This window comes from Monodelphis domestica, chromosome 7 (genome assembly GCF_027887165.1).
Source record: "Monodelphis domestica isolate mMonDom1 chromosome 7, mMonDom1.pri, whole genome shotgun sequence".
Lineage (NCBI taxonomy): Eukaryota > Metazoa > Chordata > Mammalia > Didelphimorphia > Didelphidae > Monodelphis > Monodelphis domestica.
The window spans coordinates 6,486,776-6,509,037 of NC_077233.1; the positions used below are offsets into that span (position 1 = coordinate 6,486,776).

The following is a 22,262-nucleotide window of genomic DNA, read 5'->3' on the forward strand; positions in this document are numbered from 1 at the left end:
GCTTCCTAAATACAACCTCCCTCTAGACTTTAATTTTTCTTTCAACCCTTTGATCTCCATTCCCCACCCCCTAATCTTTCCTGACTCCTCTTTATCCTCCCCACACACCCCCAACTAGAATATTCAACTCTCATCCCCCTTCTCCAGCTGACTCTAGAACATTTCCATTCAGATGTCTACCCTCATCTAGAATGATCATGTCCAAAGCTAAAGTCATAATGATTTTTCCCCTAAAGAGTTGTTAGTTCAAATCACTTTTTCTTCCAATAAGTAACCAATGAGTATGGGCAAGTCTAACTGGTCACACAACCTCAGGTGTCCTCTCATTCCTCACTTAGCTGCCACCTTCCCACTTAAGGACCTCCAATAACTCCCCATTACTTCCAAGATCAAGTTGAAAATCCTCTGTTGAGCATTTATAGGTCTTCATAACTTCATAATAATTTTAGCTTTCAAGTCTTATTATACCTTCCTGCCTTCTACACACCTAATTCAACTAATACGGGTCTATTTTCAACTCTTCATACATGACACTCTACCTTGGTTTCCTTGTTTTTTGCATTGGAAGCTCCCATGCCTGTAAAAATGCAGATCTGAACCCCAGACTTCAATCCCCAGAAGTACTTGGTACTTCCCAAAATTCCCTATAATTTCACCAGAGTCTCCACCTGGGCAAGATCACAATTTAGTATTTAACGGGCTCTCTGCCTCCCAAGAGCTCTCTCTCTCTCTCTCTTCCTCTACTCAGACATTGCAACATGTAGTAAGTAGGTTGTGAATAATCAGCCCTACGCATGTGGCTTACTTTGTATCCTTGATTTCTAATAATCTTTAATAAACCTCATAAAATATAATACTTTTATTACTAGAAACTAATTTTATTTTTATAGTTAATGGGCAACCACTAGAGTGGATGAGAACTTCTCAAATTTTTTTTTTAATGAGATAGCCTAGATAATGTTTTTCTAAGCCACGTTTCTCCAAGGCTTTTCAGCAAAGCCTCTTGACACAGCTCACTCCTGTTGCCCGGCTCCTGCTGCCTGTTTCTGCGCTCCAACAATCCGGACCTGCTTGACCCAGATCACTCTCCCGGTCCCGACCCACCTGGCTCCAGCAACTCTGGCCTCCAACCCAGATCGCTCATTGCCTCAGGCCCAGCCCCAGGACCCAACCTGCTAGTAGCTGTCCCAGTTTCTTCAGGACTCACAAACACCAGCTGGTAAAAATGGGGGGGTTGTGTTCCTCCTTAGGCTACAGGGACCACAGGGGAGGACAATGAGGGGAAGGAAGAGACTTTTCCAAACAGGAAGTTACAAGTATGGCTTATTTAAAAGGGTATCTTTTGAGTGAACTGGTTCTTTTACTTATCTCACCTCAGATTCGGGGGAGAATTCAGCTCCCTGCAACTCTTTGGCCCAATTTGAGATTCCAAAAACCCACCCTCACCATAGGGAGGCAGCTCAGTGGCTCAGTGGATTGAGAGCCAGGCCTAGAGACAGGAGGTCCTGGGTTCTGATCTGGCCTCAAGACACTTCCTGGCTGTGTGACTCTGGGCAAGTCACTTGAACCCCATTGCCTACCCCTTACCAATCTTCTGCCTTCTCACAATAGGCATCTAAATGGATACTTAATTAAAAAAAAATGAACTCTAAAGAGACTGGAGGTTATATTTTTAAGACATTTCAGACTCCAATGTTTTATAAAAATCTCTGTATTCTATTGCATTTTACTGATTGTTTTTGTTTAAGATTTAATTTTGTTGGTTTTAAGTTCATATATTAATGTATTCAATAGTATTCTGTTATATTGAATCATTTTAATGTACTGGGATTTAACTACAGTTATATTCTGTTGCTTTTCCCCTATAACTATACTGAACAAATATTACAGAATAAGTCCATATATAAAAAAAGCCTTTTCTATTTTTGAATTTGTAAATTGTCACCTAAATGACAGATAGACTTCATAAAAAACTGGTTACAATTGTATAACAACCTTCGAAAAATTTAATGAGCTAAATATGGTCTTTTAGACATAATTTTTATATTTTTTTTCCAACAACTCTAGTCATTTTGCCTGCCACTAACAGTAGGTAAAGTCCATTTTAGTAGCTGAAGTGAAATACAATTATAACCCCCACCTCCCACATTTATAAAAATGTGAATGGATGGGACATCACAGTCTCATACCAAAGGAGCTGGGAAGTTAATCCCAGGGCATTATACCCTTCTGGATGACTCCAAAAAGAGGAGCGCCTCTCATTTATAACTTTTCAGCTCACTTTATCCAACATCAACAGTACAGAGGTTTGGGTTTTTCCTAGACTCCTCTGCCACATTTTTTTAAATGATATCTAGATTTCGTGATGATGTTCTAGACCCAAATAAGTTTTACTTTGTTTAAAAATATGTTTGCCAAGGTTGAAACATTGCTACACCTGAAAAACTTGTGACAAGTATTCATTTTCTTTAAATGTCATACAGCAGACTCATGTAAAAAAATGATAATGGGTTTGTTTGCTATTGTATTGAATTGGGCTATTGAGAATTTTGGGGATATTGATACCTACATATTTGTATACTGTTCTTTATTTAAAAAAACTGTTACCATAGTGGATCATGGCCAGGTATGAAGAGGAAATGGATCTCATTTTTGATGAGAAACCTTTGTTTTCTATATTTTCTTAGCTGACATAGTGTGTCAGTGATTATAAGCTATATTTTTGAATTTAGAAACTCTTTTATTATTATATTTTGCTTGTATGTGCAATATACTATTTCAGTTTTTATTTTTCTCTCTTTTTTATATTTGAAACACATCACCAGTATTAAGAAGATTTTAACTTTTTTGATTTGCAGTTATATAAGTTTAAAATACATTTGCTATAATGTCAATGCATGCCCCAAAAGCTTGAGACTGTAAAAATGATGCCACAAATTGTTTAAAATAAAAATTATGGGACTTTGCTCCAAGACAAGATATACAAAAGAGCCATTGCACAGGGCCAAAGAAGCACAAAACTAAACCTGAATTGTGCCAAAAGAGCACACAGGTAAAAAGGAAAAAAAAAAGGAAAGAAAGAAAGAAACCAATCCAGGAAGGATTGATACACTCCTAAGCCAATACAAAAGCTTGAACCTAGTGTGAAGACTCAAGGTTGCGACGCTTAACAAACGTCAAGATGTAGGCCTTCCTTGTATCCACACTCTTTCTGAAAATACTTAGATAAGTACCAAAATTTGGCTCCTACCTGGCTCCTATAATTTAGTCCCTATTCTGTCTTTCATAATGTGGCAACTTTCTGTAGTCCTGGCTACTGACTAGGTAAATGCATCATTGCTTAGATAATTTTAATTAGGCCCTGATTCAAGGACCTGTTATAGATTTATTTTTCCTTTACTTGGAATTTTTATACATAAGTCTTTGATAGTCTATATTTCTCCAGAAATTATCTTTTTTTATTTGGATCTTTTTTGTTTTTTTATTTCTTATGCCATTGATTCATATACCTCATACCTCAGCCATGCAAAATCCCTGTGTTTTTTTCAATCACCCTCCTCAAGGGGGGATGTATAATAATAATAATAATAATAATTATTATTTTAAATTGCAAAAGTTTAAATTCCTTTTGTGCGAGTAATTTTAGGTTAAGAAACACGCTACCTCTCCAAATCCAGAAACTGAACTGTTTGGAGAAGACACCATGAAGATGCCTACACAGACCCCAAGCTGCACAAGAAAGATCAAGAAAGAACTTTTGGTGTGGTTGATTGAACATTTACTTGTATGTATACTCTTATGCCAAAAGGGACTGTCCCCTAACTGGCTTTTTGTCAATGCGCCTAGCAATCATTGGTTTTGTTCTCTTTCCCTTTTACCCACAAATTATTGCAATCTTTAAGTTGATTATGTTTCCATGATCCTTTTGGAGAAACTCGTTTCCCAATACAATCACAGGGGGTAATATAAAAAATGGAGATTTGAACCCCAGACTTCAATCCCCAGAAATCCTTGGTACTTCCCAGAATTCCCTATAATCTCACCAAGTCTCCACCTGGGCAAGATCACAATTTAGTATTTAACGGGCTCTCTGCCTCCCAAAAGCTCTCTTTCTCTCTTCCTCTACTCAAACATTGCAACATGTAGTAAGTAGGCTGTGAATCTGCTAATCAGCCCTAGGCATGTGGTTTATTATTTTGTATCCTTGATTTCTAATAATCTTTAATAAACCTCATAAAATATAATACTTTTATTACTAGAAACTAATTTTATTTTTACATGCCTAAAATGTTCTGTGCCCTCACTTCCACCTCTTGGTTTTCCTGACTTTCTTCAATGTTAGCTCGAATCTCACTTTCTGTAGGAAGTCCTTCCTCATGCCCCCAAGTTGCTATTTATTGCCTTTTCTGGTCAGATCGCCTTTATGGCATGGATGGATCTTCTATGAGCCTAGATATTTTCATGCTGTCTCCTTCAATGAGTCATGTGCTACTCAAGAGCTGGAGCTGCTTTTTGTCTTTCTCTGTAGTCCTCATGTTTAGCAGGTGCCTGATACATCATTAGGGCTTAGTGAAATGCATATTGGCATGCTGCCACAGAACTTTATTGCCTAATTATCTTTACCAATTTGATGAGCCCCAGATAAAACACCTCAGAAGGCCAAGATTTTAGAGCTGGAAGGGGTCTTGGCCTTAAACCTAGCAATTTCCTCCATTACAAGGCATCTACTTGAAATGACTGCTAATAATCCACTTCCAGCCTCAAGTGTTCCATTTCACGTTCTTCTAACTGGGTTAGCAAGAGTTTTCTGTTTTGCTTTTTCCTAACACTATGCCTATATCTGACTTTTGTAATTTCTACCCATGGCTCTTCTGGGTCTGAAAAAAAAAAGATGAATTACTCTTCCACATTACAGTCACCTAAATATTTCCCAGACATGTTCTCCCATGTCCTCTCAAGGCTAGCTATTCTCAGAGTTCCTTCAACCAATTATCATATTTAATCTGGGGTCCTTCTCTATCCTAGTTGCTACTTCTCTAGCTCTAGCCAGTTTGCTGATGGTCCTTCCTGAAACATGGCACCCAGAATGGAATATGCTATCCTAGAAGTGGTCAGACCAAGGCAGACAACAGTAGAACCACCACCTCAGAATAGCTTTGCTTCTGGCAATATGGCCTATGATCTCCTTCATTTTCTCATCAGTGACTAACTGGACAAATACTGAACAGGCAAGGCTACCAAATCTTCATTTCCTTCTCAAGACAAGCTGCAATTCAGTTCTGGACTCCCTGATTGGTAACTATAAAATTGAATTTTCAATCCAAATAACTTGGATAGAGAATACACAGAGCAGGTCACTTAGCACATGGACCTTTAGACAGAAATATTGAATGAAGAGGGTGCCAGAATTGAAGGGAATAAAAGTCAACAAGAATACCTTTTAGAAAACTGCAGTGCTTTTCTCCACCCTACAGTTCTCAGTGAAACAAAGGACCATCTTTTTTTTAACATGCAAAGTCTCCTGGTACTGTTCTACAATTCAGAATCATGGAACATTCCTATCACGAAGAAGCTATTATAGGTCATACAAGAGGCCAAGAAGAAATGCATGGAATTCACAAGTATGGCTCCTAACAACTCTAATCCTTAATTTCCTCACTTCTAAAATACAAGTACTTGGCTACTTTCCCACTCTCAAACCAAGGCTTTACAATTCATCCCTACAAAATTTCATTTTATTAAGTTCAGTCTAAAACATTCTTGCCTGTCAAAGCCTTTGGAGATTCATGTCGTCCAGTCTGTCAGCTATCCCATTTACAACTTTACCAAGAGATTGTCAGGGAATGCCACAGGGAGAGATCCTGTCAAGTGTAAATCAACCCATCAATGACTACCCTTTAGAGAGGGTCATTCAATGAGTTAGTTCTTAAGCCACTGAACTGTATTATCGTTAAGCCCACATCTTGCCATCTTTCCCAAAAGAAGGACATGAGAAATTATCCAAAAAGTTGAACAAGTTTAAGGAAATGGGAATCATGTGCCCAATAAGATGGCATAGTGTTTGTTTTCTAAAATATTCTAAAATCTCTCCAAACAAAAAGAATTATGGACCAGATCAAGTAACTAAAGCTCAAAAGGGTAAAAATACCATAGTAAAACAAAACAAATCCTTAAGTCCTGGACCCAGAGTAGTTCCCTGCCCCTTTTTGTCTCTGCCCCCTCCCAATAAGCCCTATACAAAGAATACAAAAGCAACAACAAAGATCTGTGACTTAAGGTCACACTTGGGAGTTTCTGTCCAGTACTTCCCCTCCCCCCTCCATCATCATTTAAAAGACAGTATATTCTGCCTCTGTGCAGGCAAAGGAAGGAAAAGAGAGGGAAAAGTTTCTACCAAAGGGGAAAGGGAGGAGAAATCCTCCCAGGGCCAGCACTCTCCTTACCAGATTTGATTCTAGTTAGGAACCCAAATCAGGTATCTACACTTCCTAATGAAGAAGGCTGACCAAAGACAACCATTAGGAGTCCATAAATAGTTGAAAAAGTGAGTGCTAGGAAATGAGAGACAAGCAACTAGAAATACAAGATTAAAGCTAGAAAGGTAAAAAGTCAGAAGAACCCGTGAGCAGTAGTGTCACTCAAAAACAGGAAAACTAACAGAGCTGTTCATAAAGATGGAAGGAGCAGTAAAAGCTCTAAGAATGACTTTGAACATTATGAACAAACACTAAACCAGAAAAGAAAATAAACCCAAATGTCCCTAATACAGTGATGGCAAACCATTTAGAGACCACATGCTGTGCCACACACAGCACTCCCATCGGACTGCTGGGTAGGTGAAGTAAGGAATGTCCTCAGGGAGGGTAAAGAGGGGTAAGGGAACAGCTCAGCCTGAGTCCCTCTGTTTTTCTAGTAACTAACTCTGGTCGGGATCAGAGCAAGTACCCACAAAAAAGACGGTGTGTACCCTTTTCAGCGTGTGCCATAGGTTCACCTCCATGTCCCTATCAGAAAGGGCTTAGGGGACAACCCAGAGACAAGAAACCCATAAGGTTTCAAACAAGAAATAAGGTTAAAAGATGTTAGGAAAGTTATAAGGTATCAGAACTTTCAACAGAAGAGGGGGAGGGGATGACTTTATATTACTCTAGCAGGAAAAATTAAATAGACAGTAGAGTATAAGACTTATTGGGTAGGATAGCCAGTCTCACCAAAGAAGTAGATGAAAGGTGCCAATGGAGATCTGGGATGTAAAACTAGAGAAGTGGGAGATAACTTGGCAAAAGAAGAAAAGGACAATAAGGATAAAATAGTACACACATTTTAGAGAAGTCAAAGCAATGTTCCTTGATAACTGGATATGCTAATATAACGGTCTTCAGGATCTCCCAGACAAATAGGATATGTCAAAAAGCTTGACTATAACATAGTAGTCAATATTACAAGTAAACTGCACAGAATGTTTGAATTAGATAAATTACTAACCAACTGAGTCTTTGACTCACCACCAGGGGGGGAATTACTGGTTAAATTATACAATTTCAATAACAAACAACATATTTTGCAAGCAGTCAAGAAAACAGGATCAAGTACTCAAATAGAAAAGAGTAGTATGCCTTGCAAAAAAGCACAGGAACTCAAGCTCAAACTAAGATACCATTCATTGCAAAACTGAGCTGCAATGACAAGAGGTAGACTCTCAGCACAAAGATGATTCAAATCAAAGAAGGTCAGTAAGTATAATTGCCACACCTAAGTAATGAAATCTATTTCATATGTTTATTATCCTGCCCCCGCCCCTACAGGGATTGAACTGAAGTAGAAAATAGTAAAGAAACAAAAAGGATCTAAAGTGATAAAAAATGTAAGAGGAAATTTTTAAAAATGAGAAGAGGTAAATCACCTCTTTTTTGGATTAAATTTGGATTTTTTTGGAATAAAGTTCATAATGCATATAAACCATCCTCCAATGTGCCTTTCTTGCTCCCCTTTAGTAAATTTTTGTAAGAAAGATAAGAATAGGAGGACACTCAAAGAGGAAGAGCAGAGGTAACTTACAGGGGGGATGGAGACATATCCCCTCCATGTTCATAGATGAACAATGAAAGGATAATAATCTCTTTCACTTCTAACAATAGGGGCACTGTTAAGAAAATATGATAAAAGCGATGGAGAGGAAGGATTAGGATAGGGGGTGGGGAGATGAGAGGAATAAAAAGGAAAGTTTTGTCCCAAAAGGGAAAAGAAAAGGTGCCATTAAATAATATTCCCTGCTTTTGGCAAAAGATTCAGGAACCTTATAAAGCACTTTATGGGGGTTAGGGATGGGAGTAGAATCTGCATATTCAAAAACCACCTTCTGCAAAGGGCATCCCAGCCAGGACTTGACCAACAAGAGGGCAGACAGAACCAGAGAAAGGATAAGCCAGTACTGTGAGCCAAGAGTAATCATGGCAAAATGGAAATGATCCTCACCACATATCGTTTCAACTTGATACTATGTCCTTCATGAACTGACATTTCTAAGAGTAAATAAAAGCAGAAAAAGATTTACAAATATTTAAGAGAAATAGGATAAGAGGAGAAAGTTCAAAACTGGTACTTCAGAAGCTCTATGCAAAGTAGGAGTACAAAATATAAAGAACAAATAAGAATATAGAACATGAATTGGCAAACTACTCAAAAGAGAATAAAGAAAAGAAAAATGAGAAGGACTAAAGGAAAACTTAGAAAAAGATAAGTAAAATTTAAATAGGGGAGAGTTTCGTTTTTGCTGCAAGTTTAAATGGAGAGGGGAAAAAAGCAAAAAGAAAGGGAAAAATATTTTTTAAAAGCAAGAAAAAATAAATTAGCAACATAAGTAAATCAAAAGAACCTTGAACAGAGCAGATAAATGCTACTGTGGGAAGAGCCTTGGGAAATAGATAAGCATCAAAATAAAGTAAGTAAAAATAGCCTCAGAGACAAAGTAATAACTTAAATAAAAGCAATACAAAAGAATTAATGAAGGAAAACACAAGCATATCCATAAATGTGAATGGATTAAACAATCTTTATGAAAAAGTGGCAAAACAGATGAAAACGCAATGATGAGGAGTTTTAAAAATAATAACTCGAAAAAGAAAGAAAAATGATTGGAATCAAATTTTCCAGGTAACAGATAATTCCATCAAAGCAGAAAATGTAATCATCCATCAAAGAAAGAATAAAAATTTGTAGTTCCAAAAGGGATAAACAAGAAAACTACAATAATATGTCTGCCATGTGAAACAAAGATTATACAAAGAATTCAGAGAGGTACAGGAAGATTTCTCTATATTGGTGGGAGAGGGAAGCAGGACCAAGAAAACAATGCAAACAATGACAGTGGGAACCAGAAATAACAACAGCCCAAAAGGATGCTGGCTGCCTTGTCATGCTAATGACCAACTCTTAAAATGCAGCTCCCTCTCTAGGAAAAGTGAGTAGTTCTGGCTACAGAACAACAGTGCTTTTCTCACTAATAAGGATGGCTCTCTAGGTAGGGGCACAAGAGAAGGACATGCAAATGAAAAAGATATAAAAACAAAAGTTCACAATAAAAAGATTTTTTGAAAAGGAATGCAAAGAAGAGAAAAGGAATCTCTCACTCTATAACATAAGAGGAAAGGCTATGGGTATGGAATGTTGGGCAGTCAAAACAAATGAAGTATGGTTTGGTCTTACTTAACTGATTTTTCCTTTTTTAATCTTTGTTGCAAGCTTATGTGTTACAATAGCTCATTATACAGAGAAAGTAAGTATGACATAAATACAAAAGACCCAAAAAAGGATACATTTTCAAAAAGAAAAGGGAAATGTTTCATGTTTAAATGTTTTATTAAAAAACGCATTTTTTAAATATTTCATGAGAATGATTTCTAAAACTGAAATCTATATACATCTGACCTAACAGTTTAGCACCCCATCAAAAAAAAAAAAAAGAAACGGGTAATTTGGCATTGAGGAAGTCATGCTAACTTTATTGATCTTTAAAGTAATTAATCAATTACTTTGGATTATGTCTTTCTATATCTGCTTGAAATCATTAGGAATAATGAAACCAGGTTCTTCCTTTATTTCTAAAGTGTATCTAAAGTAGTCTATTAGCCCAATAGTGAATATAAAGAACTATCCTCTGGGATATAAAAGTTGATGACTTTTTTCTGAACTTTGCGAAAATCTCATTTTTTGCTTTTGATTCCCCTATGTATGCTTAATAAACTGTCATGGCAGGAGAGAATTCTACCACTGAACCACCCATGCCAAACCTTTAATCATCATTACTGCTGATTTCAATCAGCCAATAAACATTTATTAAGCATCTACTGTGTGCCAGGCACAGTGCTAGGTACTAGGGATACAAAAAGGAACAAAAGACAATCCTTGCCCTCTGGGAATTCCTAAAATTATGTTAAATATTAATGGCGACAATGGGCTAAACTGACCTACTCTATTCTTGGTGGAAAATGCCCTCAGTTGAGATTTTGGAATTCTTACTTTGAGACTTACTACTTGGATAACCTTAGGCAAACCTCTCTGGGCTCTGGCTTTGTTGTCTGCAAAATGAGAAACCTCAAGTAGAAACCTCAATTCTTTTCCTGCCATGCCTAGGAACCTGGGGTCTTCCCTGCAGCAATTACAGGTCTGGCCAAATGCTGGGTGGACGGTATCTCATATGATCTTCCCAAGAAGCCCATGAGAGAGGCACTGCCTATACTATCATCCCCGATTTTCAAAGAAGTTAGGTCAAGTGGCTTAATTGCCCACAATCTCATTAGTATTGAAGGCAGGATTTCAAACAAGGCCCCACCCCCGACCCCCCCCAAAAGTGCTCTCTGACACTGTCTCTGGACCTTCTTTTCTAGGCCTACTGTTATCATCCTAGCATATTAACTTTCCTCAATATACCACTTTCATCAGGTCACTTCCCTTCTCCAAACCCTTCTGTGGTTCCCCATTCCCTACAAGACAAATTTCTGACCTGTGGGCCCATCACCAAAGTCCAACCTACCAAACCTTATTCAAATGCTACCTCCCGTTTTTTTGCAACCCAGCTCCCACCAAGTTGGCACCCTCCTTAAAACCCATACTCCACTTTGCTCCACTGCTCCTTTAAGAAAATTACTGTGTTCATCCCTCACTGCCCCGTGGCTTAGATGCTTTTCAATCCTATGCCCATTCTAGAGAGCCCGAGTCTCTGAAACTGTTTCCTCAGTTAGAAATCAGACTAGTTCTAAAGCCTTAAATTTGTGAAGTATCAAACACCAAAATTATGAGTAAAGACAGTTCAAGAGTTTCAGAGATGAGAGAGAAATCTGAGCAGGGGTCCCCGAGTATGCTTCACCTAGTCCCCACGAGTGCACCAAGAAGGTGAGCATGCCAGAGAAACAGGGATGCTTACTAGACTGAGTCTCTAAGGACACTTCCGGAAAGGGGGTTTATACTGAATAAGGAAGACAGCAGGGGAGAGATTACAAGGAAAGTGGGTTTAGTTACCACTCTGTTCCTAATGGGCAAAGTGCAGCTCAAAAGGACAGCAATTCAGGGCAAGAGACTTGGGAGTCTCCTAGTCACTGGGCAGGAAAGTAATCAGGCCCAGTGTAAGACTCCAGCATCATGCAAGCAGACAGGGCAGGCCTGGAGTGACAAGCCATAGGGTCCTCTATAACATAACACCAAGGAGCTGGCACAGGAGAAAGGGAGACCTAGTGAGTGATTAGGATTTTAGGACTAAGACTGAACTCCCACTCGGTGCCACCTCTGTACCCTCTACCTGAAATGGCAGAATACAAGGTATTCTCAGCACACACAGGTATTAGTTTCACAATCAGGTCTGGACCAGCAAACTCAGAGTATAATCTGACTCCAAGTTCAACAAAGACCATGCCTTCAACTGACTGGGTGGCCCTGAGTAAGTCATTCCAGCCAGCCATTCAACAACAAAGGCACTAGGCTCAGGGATGGGGATACAAACACAAAAATGGACAAGACTCTGACCCCTAAACTGGGAGAAGGAGCATTAGCACAAAGGAGTTTGGGGGCAGGAAGAGGGCACCACTTCCCCAGAATGGAGGGAGGAAGAAGGGAACATAGCAAGAGGCCTGAACTAGAGAATGACATTCTAGCTGACCCAAGAAGGGGTCTAAAGATGCTGAGAGGCAGAAGGTAAGGAACGAGGACATCCCAGGCCTAGCAAGAGAGCCAACCTTGACCAAGGTAGAAATGTAGAAAATGGAATGTCATGACCAGAAGACCAAGTAGACCAGGAGGACAAGAGAGGTACACACTGGAGGGGAAGGAAGTTTCTTCATCTATAAAATGAAGGAGTTGGACTAGATTATCTCTAAGGTTCCTCCCACCTCTGAAATTTTAAGATTCTATAAACGGTGAGTGATCATATTAGAAAGTTAAACAGAGAAGGCAGCTAGGTGGCTCAGTAGATTAGTAGTCAGGCCTGCGGATAGGAGGTCCTGACTTCAAATGTGGCCTCAGACACTTCCTGTGTGACTGTGGGCAAGTCACTTTACCTCAATTGCCTAACCCTTACCACTCTTCTGTCTTTTGATCAATATTTGGTATCCATTCTAAACAGAAGGTAAGGGTTTTAAAAAGAAACAAAAATAAAGTAAAACAGAACCAAACTGAGGAAGGGTTTAAAATGCTGAGCCTTCAAGGACTTTGGAGACTTTGACTTAAAAGCAATAGAAAATCTCCAAAACTTTGGGTCTTTTAAAAAACTAATTTATTATTAACACTCACAAACAGTAAACGATATCTTTCAAAATTTACAAATAGTTTTGAAATTTCTCTGTCACATATAGATGTGTATCCCTACTTCAATCTGTGTCCCAAATTCAACTGGAGGCTTCTAAGTGGAAGAATATGAGCATAGTATCAAAGTACTTTTCAGAATGTTTATCTGAATTTCTTCATTCAAAGTCCCTCCTCCTCTTCTCAGCATCCACAGTCCCTGAAGAGAGTCAGTCAAGGGGCTAAGGGAAGGGTGCCCCACCTTTACAAAGGGAGAGGACAAAGCCAACAGCAGCAAGTTCTGCTGCTCATCTCCCAGGCCCAGGAAAAGCTGCTCAAGGGTGCTCCAAGTCAATACACCCATTTCCAGAAGGTTTAGGAACTTTTGTGGTTGTTGTTATTTTATATCTGATAAGACTCAAATATATATAGTATCAATAGGATGACATTTGCCTTTATGCAAGAAACACCAACATGAACTCCCAAAGCAACAGCCTAGCATAAGTCTTTTCATCTTCGACAGTTTTCAAATTGGTGACTAGATTTGAAATACAAGCTCTAAAATAGACTCTAGGACTGAAGAGATTACATACACTGGGTACAGCCCACTGTTTACTTAGCTGATGCAAAGAATTCACTAAAAAGAAATAAGCTGCTTATTTAACTGCCCAGATGCTGCTAGCAGATGATTCCTTACTAATGCAATGAGCCCCTGAACATAAGCTTCCTCATTGAGAACCATAACTACTTGGAAAAAAATTGGCAAATCACACAGGAAAAATCAAGTGGATGAAGAAGGCACAGAGTCAGAATCATGGCATGAAGCTGGCCAGGCAGCCCATTGAAATCAGTCCATCAGTGCCCTTATCTGGCACAGAGAACTCAATAGGAGGAGGAGGCAGATAGACTGAAGTGCCTTGGGGAAACTGAGGAGGGCTCTCAATGACTGTAGGATGCCCCATCTTCTTGATACAAATAAAATCTTGAGGATGTTATGGATTATAGACCACTGTGATCCCAGAAGACTCAAAAGTGCAGAAAACCTAGAGGGCAATGGAATGACATGTGGTGTAAAGAGGATAAAGGATACTTCCAGATTATGGCTTCAATGGGAAAAGGCCAAAAAAACAACCTCAAGGCAATGTATGACCAGAAAGGATGATGGGCTAGTCCCAGAGCTAGAGCCAAGGGGAAGAAACGGACAGTGTGAGTGTTCTCTTGATATCAGTGAAACACTAAGACAGCTCAACAAAGACTTTCTAGAATTTGGTACGAAAGAGTCATGGAAGGACATGGATAAGAATGGCACACAATGAGAAGGCATGGATGGCTTGTGACCCACTGAAGTACTAAAGCATACTCAATTCCCTAAATTGCTAAATAAAGGGCTTACCTTAGTTAACAGGCTTTCATTTAACTGATTACTACAAAAAGGTCAATTATCTCCCCCAAAATGTACTTCTAATCAAATAACAGCCTAGGTCTACAAATTGGTGTCGCTATCACTAAATCAAGCCAATCTTCTAAATAAACACCACATACCTTTGTCCTTCTTAAAATCTAAAGCATCTTCTTTGTCAGTCACAATTTCCTTCATGTTGATAATACTCTGGTGGGTAAGCTGCCGGAGAATCTTAATCTCTCTGATGGCTGTGATGGGGAAGCCTTCCTTTTCGTTATCCAGCCGGACTTTTTTTAAGGCCACCATTTCTCCTGTAGCAAAATTAAGCAAATCAAAATATATCACTCACAATTAGGCAAGCCAGATGTCATTTTTCTCAATTTTAAATTTTAATTCAATTTGTAAATCTTATTACATAAAGCTCAAGCCCAACACAAATGTCCAAGATTTTTGTAACCAGCAGATTCCTCTTTATAATTCCAAGTAAATGAGACCCACCTCAATGATATTCAAGACTACAACAGCCCAAAGTCCAACTTTAGCTGATGATTTTAAAAAAATAACTAGTCCATATTCTTTTGCACCAATCTGAAATGGAATCCCTCTCTACCTTGCATTGAACAACTGATGCATAATACAGCAGCTGCCTGATCTGACAAGGCAAAATACAAAAGTAAGATTTATTCTCTTTTTTATATTTTGTTGACATGAAGCATTCACAAAGTTGTAGTCTTGTATCTTTTGTTATGGAGCAAATGAAAATTATGGTACTAAAGAAATTTGAGGAATGTGTAGATCCAATACTGTTTTAACCAAGACTTCATTCAGAACATAGCTGCTTCATGTACTTTATTTTAATCATCTTAAAATTCCTGATGTGTCTCCTTGATTGCTGACTCCAAAGAAGCATCATTCACATTAGTTGTTTACGTGAACAATAAAGTTGTCAGGTCTTAAGATGAAGGAACAGAAGAGAACAAATGGTCCGGGACCCTTTGAAGTTTTTCTGTTCCTTCTTTCTTTTGTCAAAGGATCCTCTATACACCTAACCTGCTTTTATCCTTTAATGCTCTAAACATTCACTTCCTTCTGAGTTCCTCACTACATTGCCAAAAGTTCACTGCCCAATACCTAACCTCCAGAGGATTATCTAGATTACATAAAGTTACTATATAAATAAAATGTTTCTAAAACCTGGCTTTAAATAATCATAAAGTACTTTGTTGAAATGGGCCACTGCCAATAACAATAAAAGTGCTTTGCTGAACTTGCTACCATAAAACTTTGCTACATAAAAACAAGGCTGAGTAAGTTTTTTTCCTAATCCTTATCTGTAAGACAACTGCTTACAATTCTTTAAATTAAAAAAAAAATCTGCCTTGTTAAGGCTGAATAATTATGGTTATGGCTAACAAAGTAAAAAATATGTAAAATTCCCTTAAAAAAATGAAACACGTAAAAATCACAGTGTGCCCAAAGAAACTGATATGATTATGACATAATTATCCCCCCTACATCAACCACATTCTTGAAAATTCCCCAAGACCGTATTTTTAGAAGACGAAACCAAGCCAAGCCCAAAGCACATATCAAAAGAAGCATATTTAGTCAGCTCTTACCTGTATCTTTATCCCTGGCTTTGTAAACTTGCCCATAGGTGCCTTCTCCAATAATTCCAATGATATCAAATTTATCCACGCAGCGCTTTCCCCAGTCAATATCCTTTTCTTTTATTTCACCATAGCGAGGCCCACATATTCTAGTAAATATAGTTCTGAAGTTTTATATTTGGTTAAACAAGCCTAGCTTAAGTACTAATCACCAAAATAAAATTCCTATCTTTTAGCCCACCTTCCCATCTTCATTATGACAATGAGATTTTGGACCCTCCAATATAATAACATTAAAGGCTCACTTCATCACCCACATATTTATTCATTCTACACATAAACTCAGAAAGAACAAAGTGGACAAAGTTCCATGGAAGCATTTTCAAAATAGCAGGTTATTTATGTAAAGTCAAAAAAATCAACATTCATAGGATAAGACCAATTTGTCCCTTCACTATTAAAGAGAAAGAAATGTTTTCCATTCATCAGCCTCAGCCTCCTTCCCTAAAGTTAAAGCTGTAGGCTAACCATTTTTTAAACATAAAATACTGGAATGAAGTTATGCCAAAGAATTTACATTGTCAAATATACACATCAATACTCAGCTATCAAGTCAGAGAATTATATATAATTCTTGATTTCAATCAATTCAGCTACCCACACTACTAATATTAGATCATAGGATCACAAATTAGAGCAGGAAAACACTTTGAAAATTTCTTGATCTCCACCTAATTTTACAGATTGGACCATGGTCTTGGAAAAGTCAAGTGACTTAACTGAAATAAAAGCAGCAGAGGGATTAGAATCCAGATTCTCCAACTCCTTAATTTTTCCCAAATTCTCTTTTTAGTACCCCATGTTGAAACATGGGAATACTTGCAGATTTTTTTTTACATTCTCTAAATGGAATACTTGGTTATCTGAAATGACGGCAACTACCAAATAAAATATTATCACCTATTAATACCCAAATAAGGAGAAATCACAAAACTGTCCTAGTCCCCTTGCCTATACCGCCAGTCCATGGGAGCAGTGAACAATCTCACAAACACACTTTTCCAATTAATCTGCATGGAATGTTTTGCTCTTTTTGTTCACATCTAAGTAACAAATTCCCTTGGTGGGAAGAAGGCAGTGAGAAAAAGGACATCTGTTTGCAGGTGGCTCAATGAGGTTGCAGAAAGACATTTCACTGAAATGACTAGGCTAAAACTTCAAATCAACTTTAAAATCCATCTCTTTGTTGAAGAGCAAGATAAAGGGTAGATAGGAAGGCAAGAAAATACTCAGAAACTAAACTAAAAGCAAGGAGTGCATTGGCTTTCCCACAATTTACTTTGTGTGGCTTCCCCGAGAGCTGACCATAAACACCTTCCCCTGCCTCCAGGTTTCACTGTTTCTAATCTGTTATCAATAACAAATATATAAAATAGAATTATTATATTTACTAAAGCCACATGAAATTAACAGGAGAAAAAGACTAGTTTTTTTACATAGAAAGCAGCTCAGAAGGCATCAACTCCCATCCAAGAATGCTCCCAACACAACATCTCTACCCAATTACTCTTCTAGTCTTTCCTGGAAGACCAGTGAAGTTCCAGGAACAGAATCCCCCCCACCCCCCACCCCAGTCATTCCACTCTTTGAGAGCTCTCCTTGTTGGGGTATTTTTTCTATATACTGAGCTTTAACTTGTCTTTGGGCAACTATCAGTCACTGATCCTAGCTCTACCCGGAGAAGGTCCAAACAAATAAGTCCAATACCTCTTCCCAGTAACAGCAATTCATATACTTCTTAGATGATTTTTTTCCCATTGGAATTCTTTGACAGATTATACTGTCATTATGAAGCTACTCTTAACTTTTCCAAATTGCATTTTAAAACTCAAGCTACTAATATTGCATTTAAAATTTCATTGAATTAAAAATTGCATTTTAAAAGAAGTTATTAAAATAAAAGGTTTGGAATTGTTTTGTCTTTTTCTTTTTTATTTTGAATTCTGATTTCCTATTTTAGGTTTTTGAAACAAACCAGAAATATCTGAGGCAAGTTTTAAAAAAGCAAGTAGAAAGTAAAGATTGGAGCCAAGCTGCACGTACTTGGGCCTTCTCTTACTGTGCGTAGGAGCAGAGGCTTTCTTCTCCTCAGGGCTCGTGGAGAAGTCCTCCCCTCCTGGGAGCTCAGGGGGCAGAGGCAGGTCTGCAAGCAGACAGCGAAGTTTCTTCTCAACTTCTTTTTTCACCGCCTTTACTGAAATATTCCCTCGTAAACTAAAAAAGAAAGGATCATCAGATCAATGGCACAATCACAACCATTGCCTCTTGGACAAGGCTGTCTAGGGGAGAATCCCTTCACCACTTCCCACTCTACTAACCTTTCATATGTGCATTTCAAGCACCTCAGTTTAATCTTGTTACATTTTGCTTCTCTCTGTTCATACTAAACAAAAATGATCATAACCAGAGTAGCATCATTACTTTTAAGATGATGTGTTTTATGGAAATGAAATGCTTTTTGAAACAGGCGCAATGTAAAGGGTGGTGTGTTTGTAAGCTCTGTTTGCCACTGTCCCTCTCACATAGAACTGGGCATTTGTTTTTGCTTTCTGGTCTCAATCTGCTGTTTAATATATACAGCATCATTTCCTTAGCAGATATCACTTCCTCCTCCAGGATTTCATTTTGTAATCCAAGCTTCTAGCAAGCTAAAAATTCTTTAAATTGTCTTAAAGTCAAATCAAATTTATTAGAAAATTTTCAAATAGGGAAACAAATTATCAATTTTAAAGAGGATCTTAAAAGTCAGTTACAATTGTCTGTTCTGTGAAGCCAGGCTGAGAATATGAAATTAAGGGATCAATAAGTTTTCCAGAAATTGTTGATATCAATGTTGCTAGCCTTCTCACTGGGAGAGGCAGTGGGTAGAGGAGGGAGAAAATTTAGAACTCCAATTTCTAAAAAGACAACTTGTTTCCAGACCTAACAGTAAAGAGAAATCACACCTTCCTTAGGCAGTTTTTGGTCATCAAAAACATCCAGTTTCTACAAGAATGAACACTTTCTCAAATGTGCTTGAAGAATTACTGAATTTCTGCATTGGAAAGAATTTCAGAAGCAACTGAGTCCTCAGATATGAACAAGAAAGAAATCTCCCATACAATACACCCACCAAGTGGCCAGCAAGCCTCTGTTCACAGTGCAAGTCTCCAAGGCCAAAAAGAACAAATCTAATCATACTTCTACCCAAAAGTTTGTGTATAGAGTTTGAGCAGCCCTAATTTCCTCCAAGTCCCCTACCTCCCCCCCTCCCCCCCCGGCCCCATTCCTTATGACCTCAAACAAGGCCCTTCCTGGTCCTGGTCCCTGTCTCATTTGTTCAATGGACTCTCTAAAAAATGGTGCCCAGAACTGAGCCCAATACTCCAAATGTCATTAGACCTATTACTCCCTAGTGCTGGACACCAATTAGGGGGGTTGGCAGGATTTTTATTTTAATACATTGCATTGTTGATTTATATTGGCTTTGGAGTCCACTAAAACCCAAGGCATTACCTAGTGATTTTGCCTTTCCTATCTTGTATCTGTTCCTCTGATTTTTAGGACAAAAGAAGATCTGATGATACTCAGTCTTCATAACCCTCATCTCAACAAATTCTGCCCACCAATACTATTTTTTCAAGACATTTGTTCTCTCTACCCCTACCAGCTCTGTTGTCATCTGCGCCATCCAGTACTAAATAAAGCCAGCACAAGGCCAAACAAGGATCCTGGGGCACTCTTCTCTTGACACCGTAAACCAACTGACATGGAATAATTCATTAGTACATGCCAACATGTTCTCAATTTGGCCAATTGGACTGTACTAACTGGTCCATATCTCTGACTTACTTTAGCACAACAATAACAAATAGCACGTCAACCCACTGCCATCCTCAGGGAAGGCAAGCCCAATGAGTTGAGACTGCCAGGCACCCTGAAAGAGACAGGAGAGATAGCATGGTGTAGGCAAGTCAAGCCATTCCCAATGGCTGCTACCTTCCCCTAAATCCCAAATGGAGACAGAACAGAATCCTGAGCCCCAGAGTTCCCTATCACACCCAACCCAAACCAAGAGCCCTCATCCAGCTCAACTTAGCAGCCATCCCCCCCAAGGAACCAAGCTTTATGGAGAGAAAAGAGAGCTATTTCCTCAGTGGCTCACAGCTGCCCAGTCAAACAAAGTTCTTCTCACCAAAGTCCTTGGCACACTCCAATGGGTCTACTAAGAACTATCAACTATCAGTGGAAATGACACTAACAAAGGGGCCTCACCATCTGCTTGCATAAAATCTTTCCATAAGACTTGAAGCTGCAATGTCCACTCAGGGCTTTCTCCTCTATTAGAACACAAACTCCTAGAAAATATGGACTGTCTTGCTTTTCTATTTGTATCCCCAGCACTCATTATATAGCACAGGGCTTAAAACAGTAAATAGGCATAAAGTGAAGCACAGTGAACGGAGTGATGCATCCAGCATCAGGAAGACCCAAGTTCAAATTTGGCCTCAGACACTTACCAGCTATGTGATCCTAGGCAAGTCTCTTCACCTCATCTGTAAAATGGGGATAAAAATAGCATCTGCGTCTACTTCCTATGGTTATATAAAGTTACTATGAAGCTCCAATGAGATAATGATTGTAAATCATTATGTGTCTGGCACATAGTAGGTGCTATAGAAAAGCTTAATTTATTTGTTCTACACTTAACAAATGGTTTTTCATTTCTTTACTAGAAATTTAATTAAGCTTTCTCTACAACATTCCCCTTTTCTATCACTATTAGGTTATGAAAAAAGTTTGAAAACTGATAAAATTGGTAGAAATTTAAAGTATTTTTACAAAAAAAAAAGTTTCTATTTGTTTAATTGTATACTGAAATAAATGGAAAGAAGCTCAAATATAATTCCATTCCAAATACAAACCCATGGAACAGATATGGGAGAACCTGGGTCTGTACAGCTTTGCCTGCAAGTGAATAACAAATAAATGGTCCTCATTGAAGGGGCAATTAAAAAAAGATCCAAAGCCATCATGAAATGGAATGACTGTAACTCCCCAAACTACTCACTCCACAAACTTCCACAATAGTAATCAATCCAAAGCAGATGGGAAAAAGAAATATCTTAAATTAAAGAAAAATTGGCTAAAATCACACTTCTGAGGTAACAGAAAATTTTTGTAAAAGCTGCTATAGACCCTTCTTCTACCTAGGCTTCATTTACTAAAGAGAAAACATTTACATATGAATCCACTACTATCCAATGGTTTCTAAGTTATCATATAGCCCCAAAAACCACAAGAGACAGAACAAGGTCTTTTTTTCTCTCTCATCCCATCAAAGTTGATTTAAGTTAGAGCACAATACAGATACATTTTTTAAGCTAAAACCTGCAATGCTAAGGAAATAAGAATGAAACCCAGTCTCTAGAAAGTCAGCCAAAAAAGCTTTTCCTTATTACAAGGAAAGATTCACTGATGGTTTAATGGGAAATAACTGATATAAAAACAAAGCTATTTTTAATGGAAAAAAAGTTAGTCTCAAGTACTCCCACTATCTCCCTTTCTAAAAGGCAACATTTACATCTTCAAATGAAGACCAGAACCTACCCACTGTCTCACTGGATCCTCAAATGATCCTTTAAGTCAGTTAAGGTGACTAGTTCCATTTTACAGATAACGTGGTTTAAGCTAAGAAGTGAAATGACTTGCTATGGTCATAAAGCTAATAAGATAAGAAGATGTAGACAATGAATTCCAAGTATTTGTCCATTATATTTACATTGGGTTACCAAAAACTGACAATCATAATGCCATTTAAATGGGAAATGTTATACTTCCTCTAATCTTGATAATTATTTTTAAATAAGATGATTCATTGCCAGAGATATTTCTCTGAAGAAATGTAATCCACACCTGAGGTAATGAATCTTCATTTCCCCCTCTTTAAAATGACTAACAAAACCAAAAGCTTCAAGTTGTAAACTGATAAATCTATTATATTACAATATGTCTATGTGTGTGAACTCATGTGTCCTAAACTTCCCCAAAAACAAAAGGGGAAAATGGAGTCAACAACTAAAAGATAAAAATAGTAATTCTTCTAACTACACCAAATAAAAAAAGGATTCAGTAGCTCAGTTGAAAAAAGCTCTTCAGTGGATGATCAGTTTAATCAAGGGCAATTGAAATTAACCAATTACTGAGTAATATGAAGCAATCTGTGGTCCACAGACTCAATAATGGCACATCAACTTTCCTGTCTACTCTAAACGTGTGCCCTAAAGGATCATTTGTACTTATGAAAATTTAAAAAAAAAAGGCAGAGAAGTTGAAATGCAAAGAGGGAAAGGGAAGAAGAATAACAGAAGCCTTATGAGGCATGGGACCCAAGGAGTTGCAGTTTACTTTTCTTTTTGTAAATTCATCTGCTCTCAGGG

At 38.1% G+C, this 22,262-nt stretch overlaps 1 protein-coding gene across 2 annotated transcripts in view; it reads right to left on the reverse strand.

The window, feature by feature from the left end:
- Positions 1-22,262, reverse strand: part of CDK13 (cyclin dependent kinase 13) — a 114,763-nt gene that overhangs the window by 55,455 nt on the left and 37,046 nt on the right. For both annotated transcript variants that reach the window (XM_056804125.1, XM_056804124.1), the window contains exons 3-5: positions 17,887-18,057; positions 15,793-15,932; positions 14,314-14,484 (exon numbers count right to left, since the gene is read on the reverse strand). In XM_056804125.1, the coding sequence (XP_056660103.1) occupies positions 14,314-14,484; positions 15,793-15,932; positions 17,887-18,057 (482 nt within the window). The remainder of the gene's footprint in view (positions 1-14,313; positions 14,485-15,792; positions 15,933-17,886; positions 18,058-22,262) is intronic.